Here is a 17,263-nt window from a genome sequence, read left to right on the forward strand (position 1 = left end):
GTTCTGAAGTGGCATTGAGGGACTTCTATATCAGAAACCCCCTATAAAACACCCCATTTTAAAAACGGCATCCCTCAAAGTATTTGGAACAGCATTTAGAAAGTTTCTTAACCCATTTGGTTTTTCACAGGAATTAAAGCAAAGTGAAGGTGAAACGTACAAATTTTTATTTTTTTTTGCAGAAAAACTGTTTTAGCCCCTTATTGACCGGGTCTGAAAAGGCCTTAATGTCCAGCTACATTTTTCCATTTTTACCACTGCCTTTCAGCAGCCATAACTTTTTTTATTTTTTCATTGACGTGGCCGTATGAGGCCTTGTTTTATGCAGGAAAAATTGTTTTTGTTTTCGCCATTTGGGTGTAGAAAAAAAATATTTTTATGGTGTGAATATAGGAAAAAGCCATTTTCTACATCGTTTTTCTTTATTTTTTATCTCGTTCAAGTTTCACGCTAAATAACATGTTAGATTAATTCTTCAGGTTATTACGGTCGTGTACATACCTAATATGTGTAGGTTTTTTTTTGTTTTATTTAATGTAGGGGCAATAAAATATATTTTATGCAAAATAATAACACTTTTTGGGACTTTTTTTTTTACTTTTTTTTTTTAATCCCATTAAGGGATAACTTTTATTTACAACTCTATTTTTTACTTGCTGCAGAGGGATTCCCTGCTCCTTAAACACGTCACCCGGTTTTCCAGTGATGCGATTAGAGATTTCACTTTGATCTTGCTGCTGTCACGGACTGCGGCGATCGAAGGGTTAAACAACTGGGGTCCGAACGTTTTCCAACCCCAGCTGTGTTTAGCAGGCTGCTCTAAGATCAGAAGCTGTTAGTTACAGCTCCTGCTTAGAGGATGAGCTCACAGGAGTGCTCATCAACCTCTTCTACAGCGACGCCAAAAGACGTCGCTGTAGACTAAGCACCTGCACCGCCTGCCTTCAAGAGACGGGCGGTCGTTAAGGGGTTAATTAATTTTTTCCTGTAACAAGGTTTTAACAGAGAAACGCAACTCCATATTTATTGCCCAGATTCTGCAGTTTTTAGAAATATCACACGTGACCCTAGTGTGCTAATATACTGAAACACAGGCCTCCGAAGCAAAGGAGCACCTAGTGGATTTTGGGGCCTTTATTTTATTAGAATACACTTTAGGCACCATGTCTGGTTTGAAGAGGTTTTGTGGTGGCAAAACAATGGAAAGCCCACCCCCCCCCCCCCCCCCCAAAAAAAATACACCATTTGGCAACTACACCCCTCAAGGAATTTATCAAGAGTTAGGCTGGATTCACACGACCATGTTACGTCCGTAATGGACGGAACGTATTTCGGCCGGAAGTTTTTTGTTTTTTGTTTTTTTTGCTGAATTTAGTGAAAATAGGATGTAAAAATGAGAATCCAATTTTTACAAATAAAATTTAGAAATCTTCAATATTTACAAGGCATAAAGGAGAAAAACCACCCCAACATATAAAAAACTATTTCCCCCGATATGTGGTAATAAACTGTTGTTTGGACACACGGCAGGGCTCAGATGGGAAAAAGCACCAATTGACTTTAGGAGCTCAAGTTTTGCTGGAATGGTTTTCGGGTGCCATGTCACATTTGCAAAGCCCCTGAGGGACCAAAACTGTGGAAACCCCCCAAAAGTGACCATGGGGTATAGAGAGCATTTAGACCCCACAGGTTTCTTGTGGAATTTGGCTGTGAAAATTAATATCAACATTTTTTCCATTAAAATGTTGATAGTTTTTATTTTTACAACTGTTAAGGGAGAAAAATCACCCCAACGTTTGTAAACCAATCTCTCTCGAGTACGGCAATATTCCACATGTAGTCATAAACTGCTGTTTGGATACACGTCAGGGCTCAAAGGCAGGACTGCTACTTGACATGCAGATTTTGCTGGAATGTTTTTTGGGCGCCATGTCACATTTGCAAAACCCCTGCCGAACCAAATCAGTGGAAACCCCCCGAAAGTGTCCCCATTTGGGAAACTGCACCCCTGAAGGAAGTTATCAAGGGGTGTTATCAAGGGGTATATAGTGAGCATTTTGACCCTACAGGCTTTTTGCTGAATTTAAAGGAATTATACTGTGAAAATGAAAATTAAATTTTTTCTGACAAAACGTAGACATTTTTACAAGGAATAATGGAGGAAAAGCAACCCAACATTTTAAAAACAATTTCTCCCAATTACGGCAATACCCTATGTGGGGTCATAAACTGCTGCTTGGACACATGACAGGGCTCAGAAAGGCAGGAGCGCTATTTGGCATGCAGATTTGCTGGCTTGGTTTTTGGGCACCATGTTGCATTTGCAAAACCCTGAGCTACCAGAGTACAGTGGAAGCCCCCATGAAGTGTCCTCATTTTGGAAACTACACCCCTCAAGGCATTTATCATTTGCCTGGACATATGACAGAGCTCAGAAGTGAAGAGCACCATGCGTATTTGAGGTCTATTTTGGTGATTTTAAAAGCATTGGCCCACAAGTGCAGGGCTCTGAGGTCAAATAGTAAAACATGCCTCCAAGAAGTGACCCCTCTTTTGGAAACTACACCCCTTAAGGCATTTTAACCACTTCCCGACATTTGACGGTTCCATACGCCAAAGTCGGGTAGTGGAAGTATGGAGCGGGCAGTGAGCTCGCTCCATACGATGACGGTGTCGGCTGTATGTTACAGCCGACGCTTCAGAGTAACTAGCGGCATCGCGCTCGAGCACGATCCCGCTAGTTTAACTCGTTAAATGCTGCGGTCAATATTTAAATCGTTAGAAAGAGGGGGGCGACCCCCCTCTAACAGCTCATCGCGCCCCCCGCAATGCAATTATGGGGGGGCGATGGTTGCTATGGCTGCCTGGGGGCTTAATGAACGCCTCCAGGTCCGCCATCTTTGTACACCTATTAAGCCTTGCCTCCGGCAGGGCTTAGTAGGTGCCTGTCAGAATCACGATATACTGCAATACATTAGTATTGCAGTATATCGTACAAGCGATCTAACGATCGCTGGTTGAAGTCCCCTAGGGGGAACTAATAAAAAAAGTAAAAATTAGTTAAGTAAAGTTTTTTTGGGTGTAATAAAAAAAATTAAAAGTTCAAAAAAAAAAACCTTTTCCCATTTTCCCCCTAGAGCATAGTAAAAAAATTTATAAATAAACATAATTGGTATCGCCGCGTCCGCAAAAGTCTGAACTATTACAATATATCATTATTTAACCCGTCGATGTAGCTACTTACCTGCAAACGCCGATGCTGCTGCAGAATCAACTGTAGCCTCTGGTGCCGATGTGTCCTCGCTGGTCCGACACGATGCAAGACCTGGGGCAGGAAGTGAGTGACGTCACAGCGTGATCTCTCGAGAACACGCTGTGTGTCTGCACTGCCAGAAGCTGGGCGTTGTGAAGAGAAGTGGATGATACTTCTATTCACAACGCCCAGCTAGTAAAAGTAGTAAAAACGCCCAGATGTACATACACAATACACGCCCAGTTGTACTTTAGAAAGCCTCATTTACATAAATATAAAAATGGTCATAACTTGGCCAAAAATGCTCGTTTTGAAAAAAAAAAAAACACGTTACTGTTATCTACATTGCAGTGCTGATCTGCTGCAATAGGAGATAGGGGTTGCAAAATCTGGTGACAGAGCCTCTTTAACATGTTGTTTTAATTGCACAGTGAATTCCTTAAAAACGGCGTGCCCAGTTGTCCATTGAGAAACTCATTAGCATAAAGATAATATAGGTCAGAACTCAAAAATTATCGTTTTTCTAAATAAAAAACACTGCTGTAATCTACATTACAGCGCCGATCACATCATGTACTATATAGGCCACTTATAATGTGGTGACAGAGCCTCTTTAAATAAAACATTTTTTTATGTTTCCAAAAAAAATAAGTGTCTTTTTTACTTTTTTTTAATTATTCCACATAGGAGACTTGAACCAGCGATCGCTTGCATGATATACTGCAATACTAATGTATTGCAGTATATCGTGATGCGGACATTGTCCTTTGAAGCCCTACCAGAGCAGAGGCAGAGCTTCAAAGGAGTACAAAGATGGCAGACCAAACTGCCATTACAACAATTGTAAACGGCCGATCGCGCCGCGGGGGAGGGAGGTCGCGATGACGTGTTTGAGTGGCCGCCTACTGATTCTAGCAATTTAAATGCCGCTGTCTCAATTGACTGCGGCATTTAAAGAGGCTCTGTCACCAGATTTTGCAACCCCTATCTGCTATTGCAGCAGATCGGCGCTGCAATGTAGATTACAGTAAAGTTTTTCTTTTTAAAAAACGAGCATTTTTGGCCAAGTTATGACCATTTTTGTATTTATGCAAATGAGGCTTGCAAAAGTACAACTGGGCGTGTTGAAAAGTAAAAGTACAACTGGGCGTGTATTATGTGCGTACATCGGGGCGTTTTTACTTCTTTTACTAGCTGGGCGTTCTGACGAGAAGTATCATCCACTTCTCTTCAGAACGCCCAGCTTCTGGCAGTGCAGACAGCGTGTTCTCGAGAGATCACGCTGTGACGTCACTCACAGGTCCTGCATCGTGTCGGACGAGCGAGGACACATCGGCACCAGAGGCTACAGTTGATTCTGCAGCAGCATCAGCGTTTGCAGGTAAGTAGCTCAGCTAGTAAAAGAAGTAAAAACGCCCCGATGTACGCACATAATACACGCCCAGTTGTACTTTTACTTTTCAACACGCCCAGTTGTACTTTTGCAAGCCTCATTTGCATAAATACAAAAATGGTCATAACTTGGCCAAAAATGCTCGTTTTTTAAAAAATAAAAACGTTACTGTAATCTACATTGCAGCGCCGATCTGCTGCAATAGCAGATAGGGGTTGCAAAATCTGGTGACAGAGCCTCTTTAAGGTGTTAAATGGGCAGCATCAAAGTGAACTTTGATTCCGCCCACTGGAGTAAGGTGTCGGCTGTGTAACACAGCCGTCACGTGCTGAGTATGGAGTGTGTGAGTGCGCTCCATGCTTCCCCTTGGTGATATTTAGTAAGTCATATGTCGCCAAAGGGGTTAAGCGGGTTCTCCCTAGTATGGCGATGCCATATATGTGGATGTAAACTGCTGTTTGGGCACGCTGTAGGGTTCAGAAGGGAGGTGGCACCATTTGGCTTTTGGAGCGCAGATTTTGCTTGGTAATAGTTCTCTTTGGGATTTTACTGGTATTTTTTGGGTTTATAATGTGGGGGCATATATAAGCTGTGCGGAATACATCAGGGCATAAGAAGACTGTATAATAATGCGGTAAATAAATAATTCACAGATATGTGGCCGGTGTCGCACTGATAAATGGCGCCCGATCTTATCCGCTTTTGGAAAGCTTTGCACATTTTGTGTTGTCAAATTCTGAGAGCCAGAACTTTTTTATTTTTTCTCCACCGGAGCTGTGTGGTGGAATATTTGTTGCGGGACAATCTGTAGTTTTCATTGGTGTCATGTTGGGGTACATGCAATTTTTTGATCACTTTTTATTCAATTTTTTTGGCAAGCAAGGTGACCAAAAACCAGCAATTCTGGCAATGTTTTTTATATATATTTTTTTTTTACAGTGTTCACCGTAGGCTATAAATGACAATTTTACTTAATTCTGCAGGTCGCTAAGATTACGGCGATACCATATGTATATAGTTTTTTTTACGTTTTGCTGCATTTGCATAATAAAATCCCCTTTTTTTTTGTGTCACCATATTCTGAGAGCCAGAACTTTTTTTTATTTTTTTTTGTAAAAAAAACGGTGTAAGGGATTTATTATATGCGGGACCGGTTGTAGTTTTTATTGATACTGTTTTGGGGCACATGCGACTTTTTGATCACTTTTTATTCCATGTTTTGGGAGAGGTGGTAATAAATAAGTCAATGCCAGAATCGCTATTTTTTTGCGGTGTTCACCGTTCGGGAAAAATAACATAGTTTTATAGTTTGGGTCGTTACGGACAACAGAGATACCAAATATGTGTACTTTTTTTTTAACGTTTTCATTTTTTCCCTATAATAAAAGACTTATTATAGGAAAAATGTCAGTCTTTGTTTTTATTAACTTGAAATTTTTCTTTTTACACTTTTTTTATTCATCTTTATTTTTTTGTCCCACTAAGGGACTTGAAGGCCTGCACCTCTATTCTTTACTCTAAAACATTGCACTACCCACGTAGAGCAATGCATTAGAGCTGCCAGTCATTCACTTACAGCAAGCAGGTCCCGTCTAATAGGCTATCCTACGTGGCAGACCAGGAGGCCATTGTTAGGCCTCCTGTTGCCAAAGTGACGATCGGCATCCTCATGATCGCATCGTGACGATGCCAATCGCTACAAACCACTAAGATGCTGCGATTGCTTTCAATCGCGGCATCTAAGGGGTTAATGGCAGGGATCGGAGCTAGCTCCATTACCTGTCGTTACAGCACGCTGTCAGTTGTAACATACAGACGACACCGGCGGCTCATATCACAGGCTAAGCTTCTGAGCCTGCGCCAGCTTTGTTTTGCGGCTGGAAGCCTTTTAGGCCCTGCCTCCGGGTGGAACCTAGCAGGCTTTCGTACTTTGCAGACAGCAGGCTATTGTTATGCCTCTGGTCTGCAAGAACAGCCATCGGAACCCCGCGATTTGTATTGCGGAGTTCCGATCTGCTAGGAAACCCCATAGATGCAGCGCTGCATCTAAGGGGTTGAACGGTCGGATCGGAAGCTTGCTCCGGTCCTGGCCATACTTCAGGATGTTAACTGTAATATACATCGGACACCCGATGGTGATGGTGCGGGCTCGGCTACAGTACGTTGTGTTGCGTTGCGTTAAGTCCTTAACGACAGCAACGTACTAGTACATTGATCACCTTTTTGTTTTGTTTTTTCTCTATATGGAGTTGCCTTTTATTTTGACATTTTATATAAGCACTGGAAATATTCACATTTTCAGTCCCTGTATTTACTGTAAAGTTTATTGTTAGATTTGTTTCCTAAGCTTTAGAATTTATATTTCCTATAAAGTTAAAAAAGTGTTTATCTATATTGAATCTATTTCCTGCAGGTTCTCTTCATCTGCACAGCCAATGTCACAGAAACCATTCCAGAACCTCTCAGGGATCGCATGGAGATGATCAATATCTCTGGTTACGTGGCCCAGGAGAAATTAGCTATAGCTGAGGTGAAATGCATTTTATATTTACTTACAGATTAAAATAGAGCGTTTCTATAATATTTACTTTGAAGCTCTAAGGCCTCATTCACACGACAGGGTTTCCCGGCCGTTCATAAATCGGCCGGCACCCGGCTGCATTAGGAATAATAGACCCCTAATGGGGCTATTCACACGACCGATTTTTTGACGGCCCGGCGACACATTCCATGGCACCGCTAGCAGCTGCTGCGGCTGCTACTACTGTAGCGACGCCACTATAGCAGAGCAGGGATGTAATCTCCCCGCTCTGCTATGTGCTAGCCCCACTTTAGCTCCTTGAAGGAGCGGAATCCCCGTGTTTTCGGGGATTCCGCTCCTGCACAGCGCTTGATGTCTCTGTCCATATCTGGGCAGTGACATCAGGGGAAACTCCTGAAGCGGAATCCCCGAACACATGGGGATTCCCCTTCAGGAGTTGCCGCTGATGTCACTGTCCAGATCTGCCCGGCCCGGCACGGATGCAAAACTTTATGCAAACCGGCCGGGCAAAATGGCCGATTTTACCGGCCGACAACTCGGGCTCGGGCGGGACCCTGTCGTGTGAATTCCGCCTAACACTATAGTATTATAATATTGCATACACTTATTAAAGCATTCAGTACTTTTAAGTGATAAAATCGACACAATGAAATGAGCTGGTATTGGAAATTATTCTGTTCTTTTAAGAAACAAAATAAATCCTTAAAGGCTATTTAAAACTTTTTGAAAGGCAACTTTTTTTATTTTTGTTTATTTAAAGGTGTATGTGTGTTTGGTGCAACTTTACAAATACTTATTAAAAATGTTGTTTTATTTTTTTAGTTACAGCTGCTCTGTTCTCTATACCGAGCAGCTGTATCTAGCGCTATTCACTCTTTCCGTCATAGAGAATACAGAGCAGCTGTATCTAAATAAGTTAAACAAATTTTCAATAAAATGTACACCTTTTACACCTTTTTATTAAAAAAAAAATTGCCTTTTAAAAGTTTACATAGCCTTTAATCTTTTAAAACTTTTATTTGTAGAGATATCTAGTACCACAGGCTCTTACTATGTGTGGTTTGGATGAAGGGAAGACTCGCATCACATCTGAGGCACTCACAGTTCTAATCAAGCAATATTGCAGAGAGAGTGGTGTGCGAAACTTGCAGAAGCAAGTGGAAAAGGTGAGTGATAACAATTTAAGGTTTAAATCCAAATGAATGGCTATGTAAACCTTTGCAACCTGTTTTTTTGGGGGGGTTTTTTTTTTCCAATGAATCTAAAATAAAAATTAAACCGCTTTATGCAGCTCCTATGCAGGCATGTGTTCACCAGTTTGATGCAACTGCTGATCCATGGTTACAGACTACAAATCGTGTAGTAGTCTTGTCCTTCAGTCATGTATTACTCCCGTTTTTTGCTGTTCTACTGTAGCGACATCTGTGGCCAGAGTAGGGTAGTGTTATTCACTGACAGGATTCTTCTGAGCTGCAATATTTCCCAGAAATCACAGCTTGCACAAGCATGTTAATATGAGAGGGGGAAAGGGGTGGATACGCAGGCTCACAGTCTAGAGCATTAAAGAGTAACTGCATTTAGAAAAAACTTTTGTATGTCAGGGACATATAAGAAGTTTTGATCTGTGGTGGTCCGGGTGCTGAAATCCCCACACTCACTGAAACGGAGGTTCAGAAGCGTTTAGCTCTAATCATTATTCTAGATCGTCTTAGAGCTAGTCTTCAGCCTAACAGGGAGCGCAATAAAAGTAGGTGGTGCAGGCACACACTTTATTTTAGCGATGGTGGTGGTCTCTGCACCTGTACCCCCACCGAATAAAATTTCGGATTTGTCTCTGATATATAAAAAAAAAAAAAGTGTGCATTTTTTTCTTATATGTAAAATTCTTGAATTTTTTTTATTTTTTGCACTGACCACTAGAGCAGATACAAAAAGCTAAAATTTAATGTAGACCAATTGTCAGCTTTTCTGTGTAGGCTTGGGAAGGGTCAGTAGAGGATGAGGGATTAAATGACAGATGGTGAATCTATTATACTACTGGGGACCTATATAATGGACAGCTACAGTATGTTCTATGCACACAGATAAGGCTCTCTTTACATTTGTAATTGGTTTTAATAAAAAATGCCCTACTGTTCTTCTGTACTAGTAGTCTAATACTCCATATGGCAAGCTCCTGTCTTTTTTTTTTCTTGCTAAAATCCGTGAGTCTGCTTCCTGACGGCTCCCTTAGCAGCCCCTTCTCCCTATCTCTCGTGATGAGCATCCTCTCTACAATCTGTGCATGCTGTTGAGACCACTGTGAATGCCCATATCATTTTACATCAATATTTGTTTGGATCAACTGCAACCTTCTTCTGCTTCCTGAAGACTACTGCGCCTGCCCTGCATTGTTTTTTATATTAGTTGAGGGATATCTCCCAAGGGCAATCATATAGTGGAAGATTACCTCTATATATAAAGTGAAAAATCTATATTGTTGTTCTATAATATGTGAAAAAATAAAAAATATTTTTTAATTATTTAAAAAATATATTAAAAATTATATTTGCACAAAAAAACTAGGAGATGAATGGGGACAATTCACATTCCCCATAATAAATAAATAATGAGCACCCATCAGACGATCCCCAAAGCAGCGTGGGACAACAGTCATCCACACCTGGGAAGCAACAGACAACCGCGCACAAGTGACAGTTATACAAACTCTAAATACATATAATCTCAAAAAGTGCATATTTCATGTGAACAACATAAATTTAATAAATAGAGATGAACCATGCAAAGTTCACCAATACTGGTAATTGCTAGCCCAAAAAAACACTGCGAGTTACTCTCAACGAATTGAGTTAAACATGATAATATTCCTAAAACATTTATTATTTCTATGCAAAATCAAATCATGGGTTCAGGCTGCTGAATGGATCTTCCTTCAATCACATAATTTTGTTCGGTTTTTTGAAAATAGAATGTCATAATTGTGCATTCCGTTCCACACACTGTCAATATAAAGAATTTCAGTTAACCCCTTAATACCGAAGGAGTTTTAAACCTTAGCGACCAGAGCAATTTTCACAGTTTTGCTATTCACAGATGTAACGCAGTATAACTCTGTATGTGTTTTATGTATCAATGTGAATTTTGCACTGGTTTCTTGGGATATGTAGTGCTTCCTTTTTGTGGTATATATGTATAGGTAACATTTTTGTTACTTTTTTTATAGCCGTGGAAAGACAGAAAAAAAAGAAAAGTTTAGATTTTTCATAATTTAAAATGTAACCGTTTCAAAATAAAAGAATTGTATCATATGAAAGTATAGAGAAGGGAGGAAACCTCCAGCTCACCGGTTCTGCGTCTCCAGATATGTCGCTCGGATCCCCGAGACGGCCCACGGTGTGTAGTACAAGGAAGAAGGAGAGATGATCCAGCGCTGAATGGAGTTTAAAAGGGAAAGATTGTTCCCACTTTTATTGGCAAAAATGGTTAAAAATGGAACAGAGACACAGTCTCAAGGCAGAGAGTGGTGCGGGTGAATACCCAAGCCTACGCGTTTCAAACACGTGCAGTGTTCTTAATCATGGCAGAAGATCTTGTGGTGCGGAAGATAGGTTGTGGTGCAGAATTTTCCCTCCGCAGCATGCACTGTCTGTTGCGGAGAAGAAGCGGAATTTCACTGCAGATTTCAGCATTTGCAATTCAAAAACTGAAATCTGTGGCAAGTCCGCTATGTTTTCTGCAACGTCTGAATTACCTGTCAAATATGCAAATGTTGGTGCAGATTCGTTGCGTAATTACCCCAAATCTGTACCAACATTTGCAGCGGAAAAACTCTGCCACGTGTGAACGTGCCCCAAAGATAACCCTAGCCTAGGTATACAATTGAAGTTTTTATATTCGATTTTTTGTAATTTAGTGTTTTTGGTGTCACAGTAAAATGCTATCTCTGTCTCTTCTCATACAAAGTAACAAGTGTGAGGAGAGACAGAGACAGGGAGGAGAAACACTTGTTTTTCATTTTGTGATCACTGTGAATGTTTCTCACAGTGATCACATGAACGGAGACCACTGTTATTGGTCTCCGATCATCACTCTGAAGCCTTGGCTGTTGCTAACAGCCTTGGCTTCAGAATCAGATTACCCGATGACCGGGAAAACCACTCCGATGCGGCCCCCTCCCTTCCAAACCACTCAGATGTGGCGCTTGCTATTGAGTGCCGCATCTGAGGGGTTAAATATGATTGGAGACCAGTGCTAGTGGTCTCCGATGGTTGCCCAGCAGCCCGGACTTCAGGAGATCCCCGCGAAAACCGCTCCGATGCGGCCCCTTCCCTCCTCAAACCACTCAGATGCGGCACTTGCTATTCAGCACCGCATCTGAGGGGTTAAATATGATCGGAGACCACTGCTAGTACTAACAGCCCGGTCTTTAGGAGATCCCTGCACAATGACAGAAAAGTTCTTCTGAAATGCTGACGTGAAAAGCCGACACTTCAGAAGAACTACCCTGAACGGCCGACGTAAAAACACTATACGCCGGTTGTTAAGGGGTTAAAAAAAAGAATACACGTAAACATATTTATAAGTAGGATGCAAAGCTAAGAGATTCGTTCAGGACCTTTTGTGACATTGTGTCTAATGTTACAATCCACTTTAGTTCTCTCCGCAGGAGGTATCTAAATATGTCACCTCCTCTTTTTCCCTCGTATAACCGATCAGTACCATTTTACTTTCAAAAGTCTCCAGTTGCTATTATGGTAATCCCTGAAGTGTCTCCCTAGGGGCTTACTTCTGTCCCCGCATTCGTCCACAAAATCTTTGGGTAGTATACCCTTTATGTCACGAATGTGTTCCATCACGCGAGTTTTTAGCTCCCTAGTGGTCATACCAATATGGATTTTATTACACGTTCAACTGGCGTGGTAGACCACATTCCTGACATTACAATTAACTTAGTTCATGATCTTGTACCTCTTTGTACCATATGAGCCAAAAAAGGAATCTGTCCTTTCCATAACTGTACATGCCCCACAGTTACCACTTGATAAATTACCCCATTTCGGTCCCTTCGATCCAAAAATATAGGGGTTTGTGGGTGGTGGGGCGTAGTGGCTACAAGTCCCGCAGATTCGGGCTACGTCTGGGTGTCATAGCGGGATACGGGGTTAGAATCATGGCCAGATGTTTATCAGTTTTTAGTAGAGCCCAATGTTTCTGAAATATCCCTCTCATTGTATTCCACTGTTTATTGTAACCTGAAATGAATCTTACCACCTTGGCCGACCCCCTCTTCACTTTAGGTTTTAGAAGGTCACTTAGTTTCCTCAATTTGGCATTTATAAACTCCTGTCTTACATGGGTTTCATATCCCCTAGTTTGAAACATTGACATGAGATCTTTAGATCTGGTTTCTAAACACTCATCTGGGGAACATATTTGTCTCACACGGAGGAATTGTCCTCTCGGGATCGCCTTTATAACATGTTTAGGGTGGGAGGAATCTGTCATCAAATATGAGTTGACCAAAGTCGCCTTCCTAAAAATATAGTTCCTGATTCTAACAGAATCTTAATATCCAGAAATTCTATTTCAGTCCTACTGTGTTTACTCAAGAAGCTTCCAAGTTCACATTCTGTACCCTGCCAGATAAATAGAACATAGTCAATAAATCGTTGCCATGACAAAACAGATGTCACATATGGGTTATTCTCACTCTGTATCACATTCCTCTCCCAAAATCCCCATTCACTATTGGGTGATGCAGATCCTCGCAATAAACACCTTATCTGTGATGGAACATCACACACCACTTCTGATGCAGAACATCATTATACAGAATTTTGAGAAGGAGGAACAAAAAAAAATAAAGCTGAACTTTATAGTACACACAGCTGATGGACAACATCATAATGCATACCTTATGTACTACAGCATTACGATGGTGCTAAACCTAGACTTGAATTTTATTTATTTTTTAAATCAGTCACTGTGAAACAAAAGCTGGACATAGGAATGAGTTGAGTAGATAGAAAACCTACTGAAATTGTCTACTCTGGAATACTGTTTGCATAAGATTATATATATATATATATATATATATATATATATATATATATATATATATATATATATATGCATGTGTGTGTGTGTATGTATATATATATGTGTGTGTATATTATAATCCAAATCAATATAGAACATAATCTATACATTAGGATATATAGACAATGTAAATAGAATTCTAAAAAAAATTAGAGAGCGCAATATACAAAAAAAAAAATTAGTTAATGTTTACCATTGATAAAAAAAGCATAATACACTTGGGTAAACAATATAAAACTAACCATAAGTCCATGCAGTGTCAGACTGGAGTACCTTGGGCCCACCAGAGGAAATAATTATTGGGGCCCACCCGTCCGCTATATAGAAATAATTCAACCACCCTTAATTGTGTAGTAAAACGTGTGTAGTAAACCAAAGACCAATATTACCACCACATAGTGACCATATAGTGGTAGACACCAGTCCTACACAAGCGCTCTGCAGACCATATAGCTTATGGACCCTCACCGTTATATAGAACCGGCTGCAGAATCCAGACGGAGACCAGTGGAGAGAGGGTCACGCATGCACGCAGCGCTCTATTGTTTTCAATGGGAGTTACAAAAATAGCCAAGCAAGAGCTGCTCGGCAGTTTCCATACAACAGAATAGGGAGAGCTGCGCACACGCGTGACCCTCTCTTCACTGGTCTCTGCCTGGATTCTGCAGCCAGTTCTAGATCTTAGTAGATCTTAGGCATCTAAAAGACATTTTTGGAATTTCTTGTGGATATGTCATAAGTGTCTAATATGGGATAACTTCTTTAATACAATACAGTGAAACCAGTGACTCACCGGTGATGTCTTCTCAGATTGGAGTCGCTCAATTTTCCTTTTCTTCTTCATCCAGCCCAGATTGCCCTCTTCAGAATTTGAAACACAAACATCTTTGGCTTCTCGCTTTTCTAGCACCTCCCCACCCTCTACAAAAACCTCACCATTTATAGTGCTCCAGATGGAAATCATGCTCTCTCGGTGCCACACATTATAATAGTACCCCCACACAGTAATAGTGCCACACACAGCCCCCTCTTGTAGATAGTGCAATACACAGCCCCCCTCTGGTAGTGCCACACACAGGCCCCCTATCGTAGATAGTGCCACACGCAGGCCCCCCCACTCTTGTAGATAGTGGCACACACAGCACCCCCTTCTGGTAGACAGTGCCACACACAGCCCATCCCCTCTTGTAGACAGTGCCGCGAACAGCCCATCCCCTCTTGTAGACAGCGCCACACACAGCCCATCCCCTCTTGTAGATTGTGCCACACACAGCCCACCCCCTCTTGTAGATTGTGCCACACCACAGTCCACCCCCTCTTATAGACCGTGCCGCACAGGCACCCCCTCTTGTGGACCGTGCCGCACAGACACCCCCTCTTGTGGACCGTGCCGCACAGCCACCCCCTCTTGTGGACCGTGCCGCACAGCCACCCCCTCTTGTGGACCGTGCCGCACAGCCACCCCCTCTTGTGGACCGTGCCGCACAGCCACCCCCTCTTGTGGACCGTGCCGCACAGCCACCCCCTCTTGTGGACCGTGCCGCACAGCCACCCCCTCTTGTGGACCGTGCCGCACAGCCACCCCCTCTAGTGGACCGCGCCGCACAGCCACCCCCTCTAGTGGACCGCGCCGCACAGCCACCCCCTCTAGTGGACCGCGCCGCACTGCCACCCCCCTCTTGTGGACCGCGCCGCACTGCCACCCCCCTCTTGTGGACCGCGCCGCACTGCCACCCGCCTCTTGTGGACCGCGCCGCACTGCCACCCGCCTCTTGTGGACCGCGCCGCACTGCCACCCGCCTCTTGTGGACCGCGCCGCACTGCCACCCGCCTCTTGTGGACCGTGCCGCACTGCCACCCGCCTCTTGTGGACCGTGCCGCACTGCCACCCGCCTCTTGTGGACCGTGCCGCACTGCCACCCGCCTCTTGTGTGGACCGTGCCACCCGCCTCTTGTGGACCGTGCCGCACTGCCACCCGCCTCTTGTGTGGACCGTGCCACCCGCCTCGTGTGGACCGTGCCACCCGCCTCTTGTGGACCGTGCCGCACTGCCACCCGCCTCTTGTGGACCGTGCCGCACTGCCACCCCCCTCTTGTGGACCGTGCCGCACTGCCACCCCCCTCTTGTGGACCGTGCCGCACTGCCACCCCCCTCTTGTGGACCGTGCCACCCGCCTCTTGTGGACCGTGCCGCACTGCCACCCGCCTCTTGTGGACCGTGCCGCACTGCCACCCGCCTCTTGTGGGCCGTGCCGCACTGCCACCCGCCTCTTGTGGACCGTGCCACCCGCCTCTTGTGGGCCGTGCCGCACTGCCACCCGCCTCTTGTGGACCGTGCCGCACTGCCACCCCCCTCTTGTGGACCGTGCCACCCGCCTCTTGTGGACCGTGCCGCACTGCCACCCGCCTCTTGTGGACCGTGCCGCACTGCCACCCCCCTCTTGTGGACCGTGCCGCACTGCCACCCCCCTCTTGTGGACCGTGCCGCACTGCCACCCCCTCTTATGGGCCGTGCCACCCGCCTCTTGTGGACCGTGCCGCACTGCCACCCGCCTCTTGTGGACCGTGCCGCACTGCCACCCGCCTCTTGTGGGCCGTGCCGCACTGCCACCCGCCTCTTGTGGGCCGTGCCGCACTGCCACCCGCCTCTTGTGGGCCGTGCCACCCGCCTCTTGTGGACCGTGCCGCACTGCCACCCGCCTCTTGTGGACCGTGCCGCACTGCCACCCGCCTCTTGTGGGCCGTGCCGCACTGCCACCCGCCTCTTGTGGGCCGTGCCACCCGCCTCTTGTGGGCCGTGCCGCACTGCCACCCGCCCCTTGTGGGCCGTGCCGCACTGCCACCCGCGCCCCTTGTGGGCCGTGCCGCACTGCCACCCGCCCCCCTTGTGGGCCGTGCCGCACTGCCACCCGCCCCCCTTGTGGGCCGTGCCGCACTGCCACCCGCCCCCCTTGTGGGCCGTGCCGCACTGCCACCCGCCTCTTGTGGGCCGTGCCGCACTGCCACCCGCCCCTTGTGGGCCGTGCCACCCGCCCCTTGTGGGCTGTGCCGCACTGCCACCCGTCCCCCTTGTGGGCCGTGCCGCACTGCCACCCGCCCCCCTTGTAGGCAGTGCCGCACAGACCCCTCTTCTCTGTCCCCCCCCCTCTTGTAGGCAGTGCCGCACAGACCCCTCTTCTCTGTCCCCCCCCTCTTGTAGGCAGTGCCGCACAGACCCCTCTTCTCTGTCCCCCCCTTTTGTAGGCAGTGACACACTGTCGCTCCCCCCTCTTGTAGGCAGTGACACTCTGTCGCTCCCCCCTCTTGTAGGCAGTGACACTCTGTCGCTCCCCCCTCTTGTAGGCAGTGACACTCTGTCGCTCCCCCCTCTTGTAGGCAGTGACACTCTGTCGCTCCCCCCTCTTGTAGGCAGTGACACTCAGTCCCATTCCCTGCGAGACGGGACCCCTGCGTAGGCCAGTGTGATGCAGTGATATCATCACGCCGGCCTACGCAGGGATTCTTCCCAGTGCCTTATATGCTGCAGGCCTAACGTGGCCTGCAGCCTATAGTAATCAATTGTATCTGCGTCCTAAGGATGCAAATACAATTGAATGTGGCAGTCACTAGCACCGGGACCCCCTGGGTCCTAGCGACGCCACCGGGCATGAGGGGGACCATGCTGCCCGGCCCATAAATGTTATGTGACAAGTGTAAGCAGCGGGGCAGGGAGAATATGTCTCTGCTCCGCTGCCAGATAAAACCAGCTCACTGCCTGGGCCCACCGGAGGAACCTCTGGTCCTCCGGTGGGCCAATCAGACGCGGCGTCCAGGTGATCAAAGCTTAGCCAGCTAAGCGCAGCAGTCTGAAAGATTCTGAGCAGCTCTCAGTTGAGGAGAAATGGGGGGTGAGATACACATCTACAGACTGTTACTGTGTATGGGCGTGGTTATTCAAAACCGCCTGTGAACCAGGGGAAGGGGGAGAGCATGGGGA

At 45.4% G+C, this 17,263-nt stretch overlaps 1 protein-coding gene across 1 annotated transcript in view; it reads left to right on the plus strand.

Moving 5' to 3' along the window:
• Positions 1-17,263, plus strand: part of LONP1 (lon peptidase 1, mitochondrial) — a 160,874-nt gene that overhangs the window by 116,477 nt on the left and 27,134 nt on the right. Inside the window, exons 13-14 of the mRNA XM_075863488.1 lie at positions 7,060-7,176; positions 8,214-8,354. Of these exons, the coding sequence (XP_075719603.1) occupies positions 7,060-7,176; positions 8,214-8,354 (258 nt within the window). The remainder of the gene's footprint in view (positions 1-7,059; positions 7,177-8,213; positions 8,355-17,263) is intronic.

Source organism: Rhinoderma darwinii, chromosome 1 (genome assembly GCF_050947455.1).
Source record: "Rhinoderma darwinii isolate aRhiDar2 chromosome 1, aRhiDar2.hap1, whole genome shotgun sequence".
Taxonomy (NCBI): Eukaryota; Metazoa; Chordata; class Amphibia; order Anura; family Rhinodermatidae; genus Rhinoderma; species Rhinoderma darwinii.